This window comes from Myzus persicae, unplaced genomic scaffold, assembly GCF_001856785.1.
Source record: "Myzus persicae strain clone G006 unplaced genomic scaffold, MPER_G0061.0, whole genome shotgun sequence".
Classification (NCBI taxonomy): Eukaryota; Metazoa; Arthropoda; class Insecta; order Hemiptera; family Aphididae; genus Myzus; species Myzus persicae.
In genome coordinates, this window is record NW_019104455.1 from 642025 (window position 1) to 656361 (window position 14337).

At 34.8% G+C, this 14337-nt stretch overlaps 1 protein-coding gene across 2 annotated transcripts in view; it reads left to right on the forward strand.

Annotated features, from left to right (window-relative positions):
• Window positions 1-13547, forward strand: part of LOC111042281 — a 72430-nt gene extending 58883 nt beyond the window's left edge. For both annotated transcript variants that reach the window (XM_022326829.1, XM_022326830.1), the window contains 5 exons: window positions 5054-5332; window positions 6283-6627; window positions 7143-7590; window positions 10863-11048; window positions 11613-13547. In XM_022326829.1, the coding sequence (XP_022182521.1) occupies window positions 5081-5332; window positions 6283-6627; window positions 7143-7590; window positions 10863-11048; window positions 11613-11731 (1350 nt within the window). In that variant the 5' untranslated portion in view covers window positions 5054-5080 and the 3' untranslated portion in view covers window positions 11732-13547. The remainder of the gene's footprint in view (window positions 1-5053; window positions 5333-6282; window positions 6628-7142; window positions 7591-10862; window positions 11049-11612) is intronic.
• Window positions 13548-14337: the final 790 nt, after the last annotated feature.

A 14337-nucleotide genomic window follows, 5' to 3' on the forward strand; every position in this document is an offset into this window, starting at 1 on the left:
ACAGTACCTAATATTTATCGACACCATTATATAAATTAAAACGCCATAGCCTGTTCTGAACACTCAATCGCTTAAAAAGTTAAATGCATTCCCTATCGAAAACATCGTTTAAAAATTAATCATCGACATACGCCCAACGAACCAACCGCAAACCGTGAAGCTAGACATAGTAACAATAATAATAATTGTGTTTACATTTTTTGACAGGAAAATATTATTATTGCCGCGTTCGAAATTCGAATATTATTTCTATTCACACAGATTATACGCGGCTGAGATAACGCAATTAAAACGAGCGTTTAATATTATTATTTTATCTTCTAATAATATGGTGTATAAAATCAGTTTGTATTTCATTATATTATTTATTATCGTGAGTACATCGGACATTCACACTGCTGCATTAATAATTAATAATAATACAATGATATTTCAATGATCGAATAAAGTACATCATATTTTAACAGCCTCGTTTAACCTTATATAGCATATATGGGTACTATATTATATTATGTATATGCATGTGGCTCGGCGTGGCGTGGTTAACGGTTTGATATATTAATATTTATGGGAAATTGAATTTCGTTCTCATGTCCGGAACGATAAATCATTCTGGAATATTTTAGAAAATTGTTGAAAAATATAAGCGCTAGAAATAGAAGTATAATTACTCACATTTCCCGGCGGCCTTGGATTTGTCCGAAAAGTGAAAAGAGAAGAAAGGAAGAAACGACGAAGAACAATCGTTGGGAGGGCGAAACCACTAGGTAAGTAACATATGAGGAGCATACAGGTCTTTCCATTAAGCGCACGTGGACTGCAGACTCCCACGCGGGCACGTGCGTGTTGTGTTTTGAATAAAAATGTGGATTTCCCACTGTCCGTTTTTTTCTCGTCCTCGGTGCATTCTGTTCGCCGAACGAATTCTTTTCCCATGTTATCGCTCTCCGCTGAGCTGACTTAAATTCAATATTGGTTTATATATGGTCATATGAGTATAATAATATATACGATTGTAAAAAAGACCGGTTAACCCATCATGACGTGTCGATGCCGCTGCAACTACAGTTTACTTACTCGCGAATATCGACATCGTAGGTATTTAAACCTGAGTGATTTACCGAGCGTGCTCACTCCAATTTTATCCTTCAATTATGCATTTATTTAAATTCTGATTTTAAGTGTTTTTTTTTAGAAAAATGACAATACATTTTCATATAAGTACTTGGATTTTATTGAAAATATTGATGTGTGTATAAATCGAAATCCATAAGAGCGGTTCCCTAGTTGTTAGACATAATAATCAAATAATATAAGAGGAGAGTTATGTTTAACAAGTATGCCTACATATTTAGTGTAGCGAGACCTGTTGTTGACGACGATGACGATGATATATAATATATTATGTATCATCCAGTATCCACAATGACTCTAGAAGCATTATAAGGCTTTAAGCGAACGGTTCCCGTATTTTGTGTTGCCTAAACTAACGCAGTAACAATAAAATGTCATATTTTACCTTAGAAGAATTCGTTTTACTTTATTTTAACATTTTAAAACGCTCATATAACTTGCTTCAAAATTAAAATATCAAAAAAGGCCTTTCGACGTTATAGGTGCTTTAAATAAAATTCTTACCTTTAAATTGTATTATATATAATATATTATTATTATAGTTCAATTCACTCTAATATTAAAAATAACTGAGTAAAACAGATCCTAAAATTAACCATGTTTTGCGTTAGTAAAACGGAGATAGGTAGTCCTAATACAAAAACGGGTATAACTTCCTCTTAATATGTTATTAATTGTTATTTATTTTGACACCTAGGTGTTTTTGAATAGCTGCTATACATGTTAACGTTTACGTAACAACATTTCAATAACTTTAAAAATATTTAAAAATAACAAAATAAAAAATAGATTCGAATGAAGGATAGTTAATATGAAATAACTATTTATTTTGAGTCTACACGATAGCACGTGAACACGTAAAAAATTAAAAATATGTAATAATATATCGTACCTATCTATAGTAGTAAACGATTTAACTACTCAATCGTGTTACGATTATAAGAATAATACTATAGACAACAATTATACTATATCGCAACATATTATTATGATAATATTCTATACCTATAATGTTAAACAGTCATAACCATCACTAAGTGCAGACATGTCTTGACGAAATTAAATTTTAACGGCTGTTCCTCGCATACCTAAATAATTACTGTAAAATATCTTCAGCGATATTTAGAAGCGATTTTCATACATATAATGTTGAATGCCGTGTTAAGCGGTTCGCAGCTACGGCGTCTATCGTGCATTATATCATTCAGCAACCATGGTCTACCGAGAAATTTCCAATTTTGCCAAACTCAATAAATTTTTTGACACTACACGGCAGACGGCGTATAGCTGCTAACCCATGCAACTTTATAGTAAAACGAATAAACGGAAAAACAAATAGTTGGTAGATATATGGTCCATCCTAAATAATACAGGTACATCATGCCACTGTCACGATCTCGTCTGTTCTCGTGGTATTCGTACAGATGTTAGATAATAAATAATAACAATAATAATAATAATAATAATATTACATTACACATAAAGCGTCGTTGCGTTCGTGTGCGGCTGACTGGTCGCGTGCTATAATTATTATTGGTTTAAATTATACGAACGATTCCTTCGCGTGTATCGCATTTATATAATAACTAATACTAATACGTACACACATTATAATAAACATAATGCATACAAATAAGGCGAGTGGTAAGTAGGTACCTATATACACACTTGCAGCGCGCAATGATATCGCGTTGGGAATATTACATCCACGTGCGTGAAGGTAAGTTTTATTATTGCAATTTGCAATAATATTATGATTACCATACCTATATAATACGAGCATACAGATTACTGCGCGAAAATATGATGTAACGATGTTATAATATTCAGCTATTTCACTATTATTTTGTAAAGCGACGATTATTATTTTATGTTGCCCCGTTTGGTTCGCCGGCCGGCGGGTCGTTCCCGAATCGAATGTTTTTAATGATCGTAATAAAAGTCGTCGATGATATTATACAGTATTGCACTATTCCAGTAATAAAATACTTACATATTATGATTTTTAAGGTTCTGAAAACAAACGCAGACATGCACTTGTAAAGCATAAAAATATGGTGTCAAAAAACCAAAAATATATGCATTAATTATTTTATTGTTATTTATTCTTGTACTTGCGTGTTTTGCATTGAAATCAGTTTAGACACCTATTATAAAAACGTATGGTGTATAAATGTATATCATAAGACAAAAACAACGGTCTTCGAAGTATAAATAATAATGGTTGGTCGTGAATTCATGATTCGACCATAAGATTAATGATTATGATCTCAAATCGACGTGTTTATTTTTGAACTGCCAAGTTTTTTAAATATTTAATATACATATTATTGCTGTATATCTTAAAAATTTTAATCGTCATAAAGTGCTGAAATACATATCTTATAACTTACCGAGTGATAAATGATCGTAAACGATCTAATAAGCCAAAAATAATTCCCACAATTCAACGAAATTTGATCCATATAAAAATATTATATACATTTTAATAATATTTACGACTTCCGTGCACTAGTGATATCGTAGTTATATAATTATATCACTGCAAAAAAGTGCGGAAGGTAGCAAGGACAATGCAGCTAGGTACAAACGTAGTTATGGGTGGAAAACCAAAACAAAATCGTTGCCGTTTCGTTATAATTATATTTTAATAATAATATGATGTGTGGGAAAAATAAAATAAAAGTATACATATAGAATGAACAATGTATCATATTACGAGAAACATAGGTATTGTACATTATTATACGATTATTGGATGATATTATTTTACAATTTCACCGTGGAGCTGAAAAAACGGAGTTTTCACGTTTCGACATTTTCCGGGAGCACAATATGCGTTGCCTTTGAATACGTAAACATTTATTAGCAGATTTACAGTTTAAATTTACGATCTACAGGGATTTTACGATCTGAAATAATTATTTGAAATGTCCTGGATATTTATTTCGGTTCATCAACCGTGTTCTGCGCGTGTCTGGCGTTCGCGTGCATCGCCCTGAGGGGTATATTATAGGTATGGGTGGTATGGCAATAATGTTATAAATATTATAGTATTGTAGGAATACGCGAGAGACGATTACCGGAGACAGATGATAAAAAACACTCACACGTATAATTATGTAATATGTATATACATATTATTATCATCTGCAGGAAATGAGTCGGCAGCTCGGGCATTAAATAATCCATTAAACATCCATTATCGATATGCAATATAATTTATGTACAATAATGTATTAATGTAATATATAACAATCCGACCGATCGCGCCCCTAACGGAGCTTATATCTATAAGTATGTAAGATATTATATATATTTGTACCGACGAGTTACCCACAATGTGGACGCAGATAAACCTATACAGACGATAGGCGACACAGACGTAAACATAAATAAATTACTCTGCTCATGCGCATCCGTCAATATAATATAATCCGTTTCAATATAATTTTATATACAGAAATAACGCGTATCGGAGAGAATATTGCGTACTCGACTGCAGCTGCAGAGAATTAATAAAAAAAAACACTTTATATCATATTATCATAATGTCGCGAGGCAATACGATTATACTGTAGGTAGTTTACCGTAAACCTACCTAGCCATAGCACCTACCACCCAAGTTTGAACGAAAATCTCGCAACATTATGTGAGCCGTGAGGTCGTGTCGCGTTGGGTATAATCCGTATGGGAAGAATAAAGTATTCAGCATGTTAGGAGTTAGGAACGATTTTCAGACCTACGATTTGGCTCGGCGCGATTGTCAAACCCAGTAAATATTATTTTCCAACATAGTTGTTGGTTTTTAATGTGTATATTGTTAACATTTAAGTACCGGCTACCTTACAATAATTACAGAAGTTCACTTTTCTCAATAAAATAATTCCTAAATATTAAACTCAGACGTTGTCAACAGGTGCGATGATGACCGGGTAGCGATGACATGGAGGCGGCAGCCAGCGTGGTACAGATGACTGGAGGCGGCGGACGGGTGGGGATGAACACGGACATGTTCCTGTTGCCGTCCTACGGCCCGTTCACGTCACCGCCGGGTGTGATCGTCACGACGGGATCACCGAACACGGGTGTTCACCAGTACGCCGCGGCCACGCTCACCTTGCTGCGGCGCGACGCCTGGGTACTGCCGGTGCTCATACTTTCGGTGCTCACCATGACGCTGATAATGACTTTTGAGGTGACTAATATATTCAGTATTTTCTATGCTTATACTAATATGACATCGCACAATACGCGATGCAGGCCTGCAGTTAGGTAAGCTAGGTATATATCGCGGTCGGAGAAATTCATCGTGATCGAAGAGACTGTAAAGTCTTGAGTAAAAAATGTCCCTCGAATGTTGTCAATTTAGATTTATTGGATTTTCCAACGAGAAACATGTCCTAGTTAAGTTTGAAGCTAATAGAATCTGGTGGTTACCTCCAAAGCGACGGCTGTGCGGAAGTGAAAGTTCAACTCTACAAAATATACCATCCGATATAATTAAATTATGACCTGCATGCAAAATGAACATTTTGGTTTTAATTAATAAAAATCTATAGAGAAATAACAAAATTATTGAATTCAACTCATAATTGAATACACAACTGTGTAACTATATAATACGCGTTCCAGATCGACAAAGAACAGTCTTTAATTTATATATATCGCTCCTATACGTTTTTGTTTAAGCCTTCGGTAATGTAACAAATAATTATTTGAATGAGAAAAAATGTCACAAGAAAATATCATGTTAAAAAATTAAATACCATTTTTGTCGGGTCTCTCAATATTTTCTGGTTTCTAATTATCAACACATAATATTATAAATATTATATTGCTAAATTAATGAATTCTTTCGAAACTTTCCGCATCTCCTTCGAGTCTTCTTTACCGCCTGTCAATATAGATATACATATACTTGAGCTCTGTGCTTGAACTCGTAGACGCAAAGTCATGTGGTAGGATGAAAAGTTACACAGTTAAAAAATAAATGTCAGCCCTAGTTCAATAATATTTTGATATTAGTAAACTCATTCCAACAATACTGTTGTTGTTGTTGTTCAATGTCGGAACAAGACGTTATTCGGAATATTATAATATAGAACTCCACGAAACGCATTAAACTGACACGTTGTATTTCTGCAGGTGTTCGTGCTGTGCAAAACGAGAAAAACGGAGCCCAGCAGGAGACATCTGTTCCTAGGACAGGCGCTGCTGGGTGGGCTGTTCGTGTGCGCGGCAGTCAGCGGGCTCATGTGCACACAGCCGACCGTGCTGACGTGCGCCACCGTCAGGCTGTGCACCGGGCTCGGGTACTCGATGGTGTTTGGCACGTTGCTAGTCAAGTGCGTGTTCCTCATCAGCCTCAACGGCGGCGTCTACTTGCCCGCACCGTACCAGGCGCTATTGCTGTTCTTCACCGTGGCCATACAGCTGGCCATCGGCGTCCAGTGGCTCATCTACACGCCTCCACAACTCCTATCGTCCCAGGTAAGTCAATACACTGTTAAGTGTAATGATTTATGTTATCATATTATCGTCAGTAGCACTATAATCACCATAAAAATCATTCAGATCGCGAGCAAGTTTAAAAATTATATCTCTATACTTTATTCCAAATAAGTTAGGAAAAACTGCGTAGCCTCAGAATGGTAGGATCGCTATGATTGGAAAGTAGTCGGCAGTGCATCGACGACAGCCAACGAGACTGCACATGCGAGAACCGTTGTGAGTTTTTCCAAACTTATTTGGAATGGAGTATAATACAATTGAACCTAATAGGCGGTAATTTAATAATGAATAAATAAACTAAATTGTATTGGCATAAGAACGCCCGTGGAAATCAGAAGTTCCTAAATGTAAAAAAAATTCTAAAAAATGTTTTTGATGTTTTGAAAAACTTTAGGTTGTTATTTTAATATTATAAAATCATAAGTTATTATGTATCACAAAATGTAAAAATCGAAATGATAATGTGCTAACGACGTACACCTTGCTTGTTGCAGTGGACGAGCAGCCTGGACAACAGCTGTGACACCAAGTACCAGCACATGCTCGGCTCGCTCGTATACGCTGCCGGCCTGCTGTTGGCCGTCACCGTGTTGGCCATCAAGTCACGGCACATACGAGACAACTACCGCGAGGCCATGTACATCGGGCTGGCCGTCGGCTGCACGGCGCCGCTGTGCGTTGGCTGGGCCGTGGCCGGTCTGTGGGCCACGCAGCCAGGTGACCAGGACGGATGTCTGGCGCTGGGCCTGGGCGCCACGGCTGCGCTAGTACTGCTCGTCATGTTCATGCCTAAGGGTAGACAGCTGGCCGCCATGGGCCGGGACGGTCTTTACGACGAGGACAAGCTCAGCACACTCAGCAGGCCCGCGTCCCCGTCGTTTTTCCACTTCAAACCGTTCATGACGCCAATGAAGCACACGTCGACGATCAACACGTTTGGAGGTAAGCCACCACCACGGAGGTCATAATATTAAAATAAATATTATGTATGTCATGATAATTTAAAAGTACCTACGCATTGTGTTCCCAATATTGTACCCCTGATAAAGTCCCCACTGGTGGCCGAAAATAAAGTCGTGGGACGCGGGACCCTTAAAAAAATATATTTTCATCAAAGATGTGAACATTGTAACTTTGGTGTACTTACACAATATAAAGCTGTCATTGAATTTAAGAACTAAAACACTTACCAAATTCGTAAAACAAAAATATAACTTTTGCATAGACTTTGTGTAAAACATAAAGTGATAGATTTCAAAATACAAATGCTTTCAACTACGGTATACGTGGCCACTTGGGGCGTGGCGCACCTTAAATCCATGAAGTCTGGATATGTGTGGGGGCATCTGTCTTCTCATTAATCTGAAGTTGGTTCAAACGAATAATAATTTAAAAATATTTTCTAATTTTTTCAAATTGTACATACCGAATATAAAACAAACAAATATATTAACAAAGTATAGTAGGGGCGGTAGGGCGTGGTAGTTTCCCCAAATATTTCCAAACTTAACTTCGTAAGTACCTGTAATACATTATGTTGATACGTGTTAATTTTTATTTCTAGTCCCTCCCCACATAGATTTTTTACCATATGTATGCCTATGCCCACACCATAGATTTATGGTCTCCCGGTTAGTTTGTATGTAATCGTACATTCGTACAGCTAAGAGCCGTGGGTATAATACGTGTCATTCGGGGAAACAAATGGAGGAATTTTTTTGGCGATCCGAGCGCGTTTCTGGCGGACCATTTGTTTTCCTCAACTCCAATCCGTCCACCTTCGACTGCAGTAACTACGTTCGTTTAGCCGCACCTGCAGCTGCATTATGACATATGCACTATATGATGCAGCCGAACTAAGACGATACTTTTTTCCTCTAATCTATTTTTAACGATTAGGTATATCGCTATTGTACATATAATACACGTATATATACGTATATATACGTGTATTATACCGCATTCCGCCTGGGTCTAACGCGGTTTATTATATGTACACAATAATAATAATATACCAATGGAAACACTTAAAATAGCTGCGGCATTACAAAAAAAAAAAAACCGTACCCGCGGTACATATTTTAACGACATGATAATATAATATTCGTGGACAGGCTGATTTCAAAACGCAGTTTGTGTATGTTTTAACCTCCCATTTGTAATAATAATATAATAATACCAAAGTCGTACTACGTCGTGTGATATGACTAAAATATAGGTTTTGCTTTTGCATACCCATCCCTGTGGCGTAACAAATAAAAAAAAGTATGAGTACTCAAAAGCGTTGGAAACAAAACTAGGAACATTGTTTTCCGGCTAACGGTAGGTTTCGCACATCTATACTTGGCATTACAGTAGAATAAACACGCGTTTATCGTATTCGGTGCATGTGAGAGGCTTACGGAATATTAAATCATTTTATATGGTATCGACGACGGTGTTTCGGTATTTGACTATAATATATTTATGTTATGGACAAAGTGTAAAAACGCTGTATAAAGAACACACCATCGACTTTGCTATTACATTTAAGTATTATTATTATCATTCGCGTCTACTACGGTGATGGGGTCATCGGGAACTTGGAAAGGGGGCCAAAAGACGAAAACAACAATAATTATTATTGTGAGCACCGTCGGAAATGTTCGGGTCTGCGCGTCGTGAATTATTATTATTATTTATTTATTTAACGCGTGTGACGTGTGGTGTCACGACGTCTCGTCAAACGAATGAGTTCGTTCTGAAATCATATTGTATTGCATAGGTATATTTACGATTTACTGGAGCGAACCCTCATTATCGCGCGTACATGCGTTGCGTCTGCGACTTTAAACTCTACTCGATAAACGCTGACGACAGACGTGACGAATTTTATTACATATTATTACAATAGTAAAGCGCACCCGCTGTCATTATTAAAATTTATACTTACAACCCGTAATAACAGCATGCACCGAATGCAGGGTACCGCAGTATCCCCTTATTTCCGGCTGACTTCTCGGGATTCGAATTTTATATTATTTTTTCAATTCCATATCGTCATTCCTAAACCTCACACAGTCCATCATTTGAGCCTATACAAATCCAGAAGTTTAGTTTTATCTATGCTAGAATAGGTTGGTTGTAGGAATACTTATTGAATTTCTGTAATATTATAATCGCCACGTGTAATCTGTATGACTGACGACTGTAACAAATAGATATAATAATTTGCTAGCTAATTAGTACCTACACATTTATGACCTATACAGATACCTATCAAATATCCTATAATATGACAGAATTCAATTACCAAGATATTAATGTTGGTGTAGTATAAATCACGATATAAAGGTATCAGATATTATACATATTTCTAATTTCCCATTAGATTTTAATGGTTTGATAAAATAAAAAAAATATTTTATTAATTTTATTGTAAACAGTAATCGATCACACGTTGTAAGCAGTAGGTGTCACCTACTTACACAACATATATTATATAGGCATACCATTATACAATTACCATTTACCGATAAGACATAAACGCGTTATAAATATCAAACTATAATTTATACCTAACCACTAAAATATATTATATTATAATATATATACATTACACAGTTATATTACATTTTCCTTGTGGTTATGTGTGAATTGATGTATCGCTACGTCAATTATTCGTACAAGCGTATAGGTACAACATTTCGATGATTATTCAAATTATGATGATATAAATTAATATATTTAAAGGTCGTTAAAATATGGTTCTTTTGGTGCATTCCCTATTCTACTTCGTGTACGATTTCGATCCAAATTCCAGACCAGATGGCAATTACGTACCTACACAAATTGTATGCCAGATAAACGAGTGGAATATGAAATTAAATATAAAAGACAAAAAGTGAAAATATAAGTACTCCTGAAAACGATTTCTCTAAGAAAAAAAAAACCTATCTAAATACGTATCTGATATTATAACAATTAACATTTCATGAAAACGAATTTAATATACGTGAAAAAATCGTCCGTTGTATAATTATATTATAAGCATCATATTCGTAATTATAATATAATAATAATGCGCACGCCCGGGGCGTGCAGACGCGCAGTAGTTATAGATGCATGAAAGGCGGTGGCAATTTAAATTTCATCAACAATCTCGTCTACATAATATTATAATATAATATAACAACATTATTATTTATCTGTACCGTTTCGTTTGTGCTTTACAGACCGAGTGGCGCTCGTAGCCCCGCCGACGTACGCTCACCACTATTACCCGTACTGTTATTATCCGCACCACGGACTCGGCGGTGGAGGTGGAGGTGGCGGTGGAGGATTGGTTGGTGGAGGAGGTGGAGGAGGCGGTCACCACGGAGGTCACATGCAGCAGCCCATCTACTCGAGATGTCCACCCGGTATATTATATAATATTTTTATAAGATTTTACTGTGTGTTTGCCTTAGTTTTGTCGACATAACAATATATAATAGGCCATAAACCATCAGCAGTGGAACATATTCTAGGGGGGCTTAGTCCAATCTAACTACGATCAAGCCCCCCAAAATATCCCTTGTTGACTTATGAGCCCCCTATGATTTATTTTGAGTTAATAGTTTTTTTAGGGGGTCGAGCCCCTCCAGAATTTGTTTTACCCTAGTTGCACCAATCCGTCGGCTCGTTTGATTCGGCGAGGATCTGTAACTTTTTTTGCTCAATTCCAAATCGAATTTTAGAGCTTCGATTGCCGATCTAACCGTTTTTGCTCTCTATATTATATCATATACACATAGTATTTTCGCGCTGGCAACTATCTACAACCTCTGCTATACCGATGGGAATTGGAACGTACCGAATCCGGGAATCCAAAATGAGTATTTTGCGGGATTATCCGGAAACGAACTACGAATTTATTCCCACTTTTTGTGTGTGTTTTATTTGAAATTCAAACCAAATTAATCGTATTCTTTTCGCTCTTTCAGACATGTGCAACTTCTCGGGAATGGACAACAGCATTTACACAACGATGGAGCCCACCATGTCCAACAACCCCAACGTGTTTTTCCACCGTTCCGGTATCCACCCCGGAATGATGTACTGATTATTGTTTAAGTGAATACTCTAATACTATATTATATTTGACTATATGTTTTTTTTTCTCCCGATTTTATACTCTTTTTTTTATTATTGTTTAGAAACTATTTAAATATTACGCATAGGTATTATTATATATATATATATATATTTATAGTAGTCGCGTACAAACGAATGTCAAACTATATAGACATATAGCGCCCTGCGTCCTTCACAAAATACTGTACGTAACAGTAATACCGACCGGTAAATTGTATAATATTAAAATAATACGATTCTTCCAGTGCAACTCACGAGACCGCATCGAGCGGTGGGCCGGAGGACGCTTGTCATGATCTCTCGCAATAATAATCATTATGGTCGTCTGCGATCGCCGAACAAGAAGTTAAGAACCTCCCCCTCCTCCTTCTCCTTCTTCACCACCAATATACACCCCTATATCACCCTACAGGGTGACCTATGCCGATATAATTTTACCCTCGATTTCATACTACATCGCGTTTATCCACCTCTGAATCGCCGCAGCAAACGATTAAAATAACGTGAAATAAATTCGATGAATTCCATAAAAAAAAAAACACACACACAATGCCCACGTCATACCATACATACCACATGGAAACGTATACCGTTTATACCCGTGTATATTATTGTTATACTTGAGGCGGCGCTATAGCTCGTCGCTGTTCCGACGAGATTCGATGCCATTTTCAATCGCGACGATGATATTCGTTCGAGATAAAACACATGTTTTTTTATATATTTTATTTTTTAGATTTAATAACTATGCTTTTATATTAGGTATATATTAACATATAAATACATTATAATACTAGGCATATTCGTGTCTAATGTATTCAATTTAGTTTAAAATATTATTATTATGTAAGCAATTATCTATAAAAGCTATATATGTAATGTTTATATACTATATATACTTGTTACGCGACAGCAACACGTACATAGGTAGGTACTTAATATTATAATATGCATATTGTTGATATTATTATTATTTTTGTATGTGTAGATTATTGTAATTATATAATTATAATATACATAATAATTAATAATATATTAATTAAAGTAAACCATCGGATAGATTCGGCTTATAATAGATGTATAGTAGGTATTTTACTCTAAATGTGTATATAATAATATGTAGAATCAATTTAGGTTTCTTATGTTTCGATTTTGTTTTTTTTGTTTGTTGATTATGAAAATAGAAATAAATTATTTTTAAGACCAACTTCAGTGCCAAAAGACGTGCTTCCGTATAATCACGTCCATTTAAATTATAGTTTGCCTTATTTAATTTTTTTTTAACTGGCAAAATGTAAATATATTTTTTGGAACTACTCATATAATAACATAATATTATGATGTTTATTCGTTCAATATATAAACATTTTATTTTCATAATCATATACAATGGATTACTATAAATCCTACTGTCCTCGAAAGATATTGATTGTAATTTTTATTTGTCGTATTGATCCAGTTATATTAAATGACTATTGTATCTTATAATTGTGTAGTAATAATTGGGTAACGATTACCATTAAAAATGCGTACAAAATTTAGAGTTGCTAAAGTGTAAGAGATTATTGTTTAAAACGATATTAAGCATTACTAGATATATGATTTTATAGCTGTACATTTAACTTTTTACTTCTATATACTCTACAATGTATTATTGTAATATTAAGTATTGTATGAATAAATTATTGCTCATTTAAGATATAAGAACACTAAATTCCTTAAAAATAAGATATTTTTGTATTTTTTATGGTAATAACTCAATATACAATAAACAGTACAATGACTAAAAACCTGTCATCAATTAACCCGTATTTTAAATATAATATTCTAGGTGTGTAAAATATATTTAGGAACTTAAATTTTTGACCTGTTTCTCCGACCTAACATTTCACCTTACCCAAGACAGGTGACCATTAGGTATCAAAACCAATACCAAACAGAACGCATCATCTACACATTCTGATAAAGGTGGCAATCAACATGGTACCTAGATCACCAGTTCTTAGAAAGATCCACTAAGAACTAAATCGTTTCCTGTCCCCAGATTTAAGAACCCTCCTCATGTCAGCTAGTTACTGAGTACTAACAATGCGTAATTTATTATTTTAAAGGATGATATTTTTCCAAAAAGACATGGTAAAAATAAAATTATAACACAAATACAATTTAGTTTATGTATTTACTATAGGTATATTTTATATTACCAATATTTTTTTATAGGAAATCACATAATTTGTTCACAAATTATATCAATAATAACTTATATGATACATTTTTTTTCATCCAGTCTCGTTTTGTTACTATTAAAATTTAGTTTTCAAACAATTCTTTGAATTTATTTTAATACCTATCTTGTAATAAATTATTATAAAAATTAAAAATAGCTTGTACCAAAACTAGTAAGTATTAACATATAAGTATTAGCCATTAGGTATTTATGTTGCCGAACAAACAAATGACACCAACAATTAAATTATCTATTACTATAAAATAAATAAATATCATAAATATAACTCCTAAAATGTTTTTAAAAAAAATAAGTAAAATAATTTAAATTTCCTAATTGTACATTAC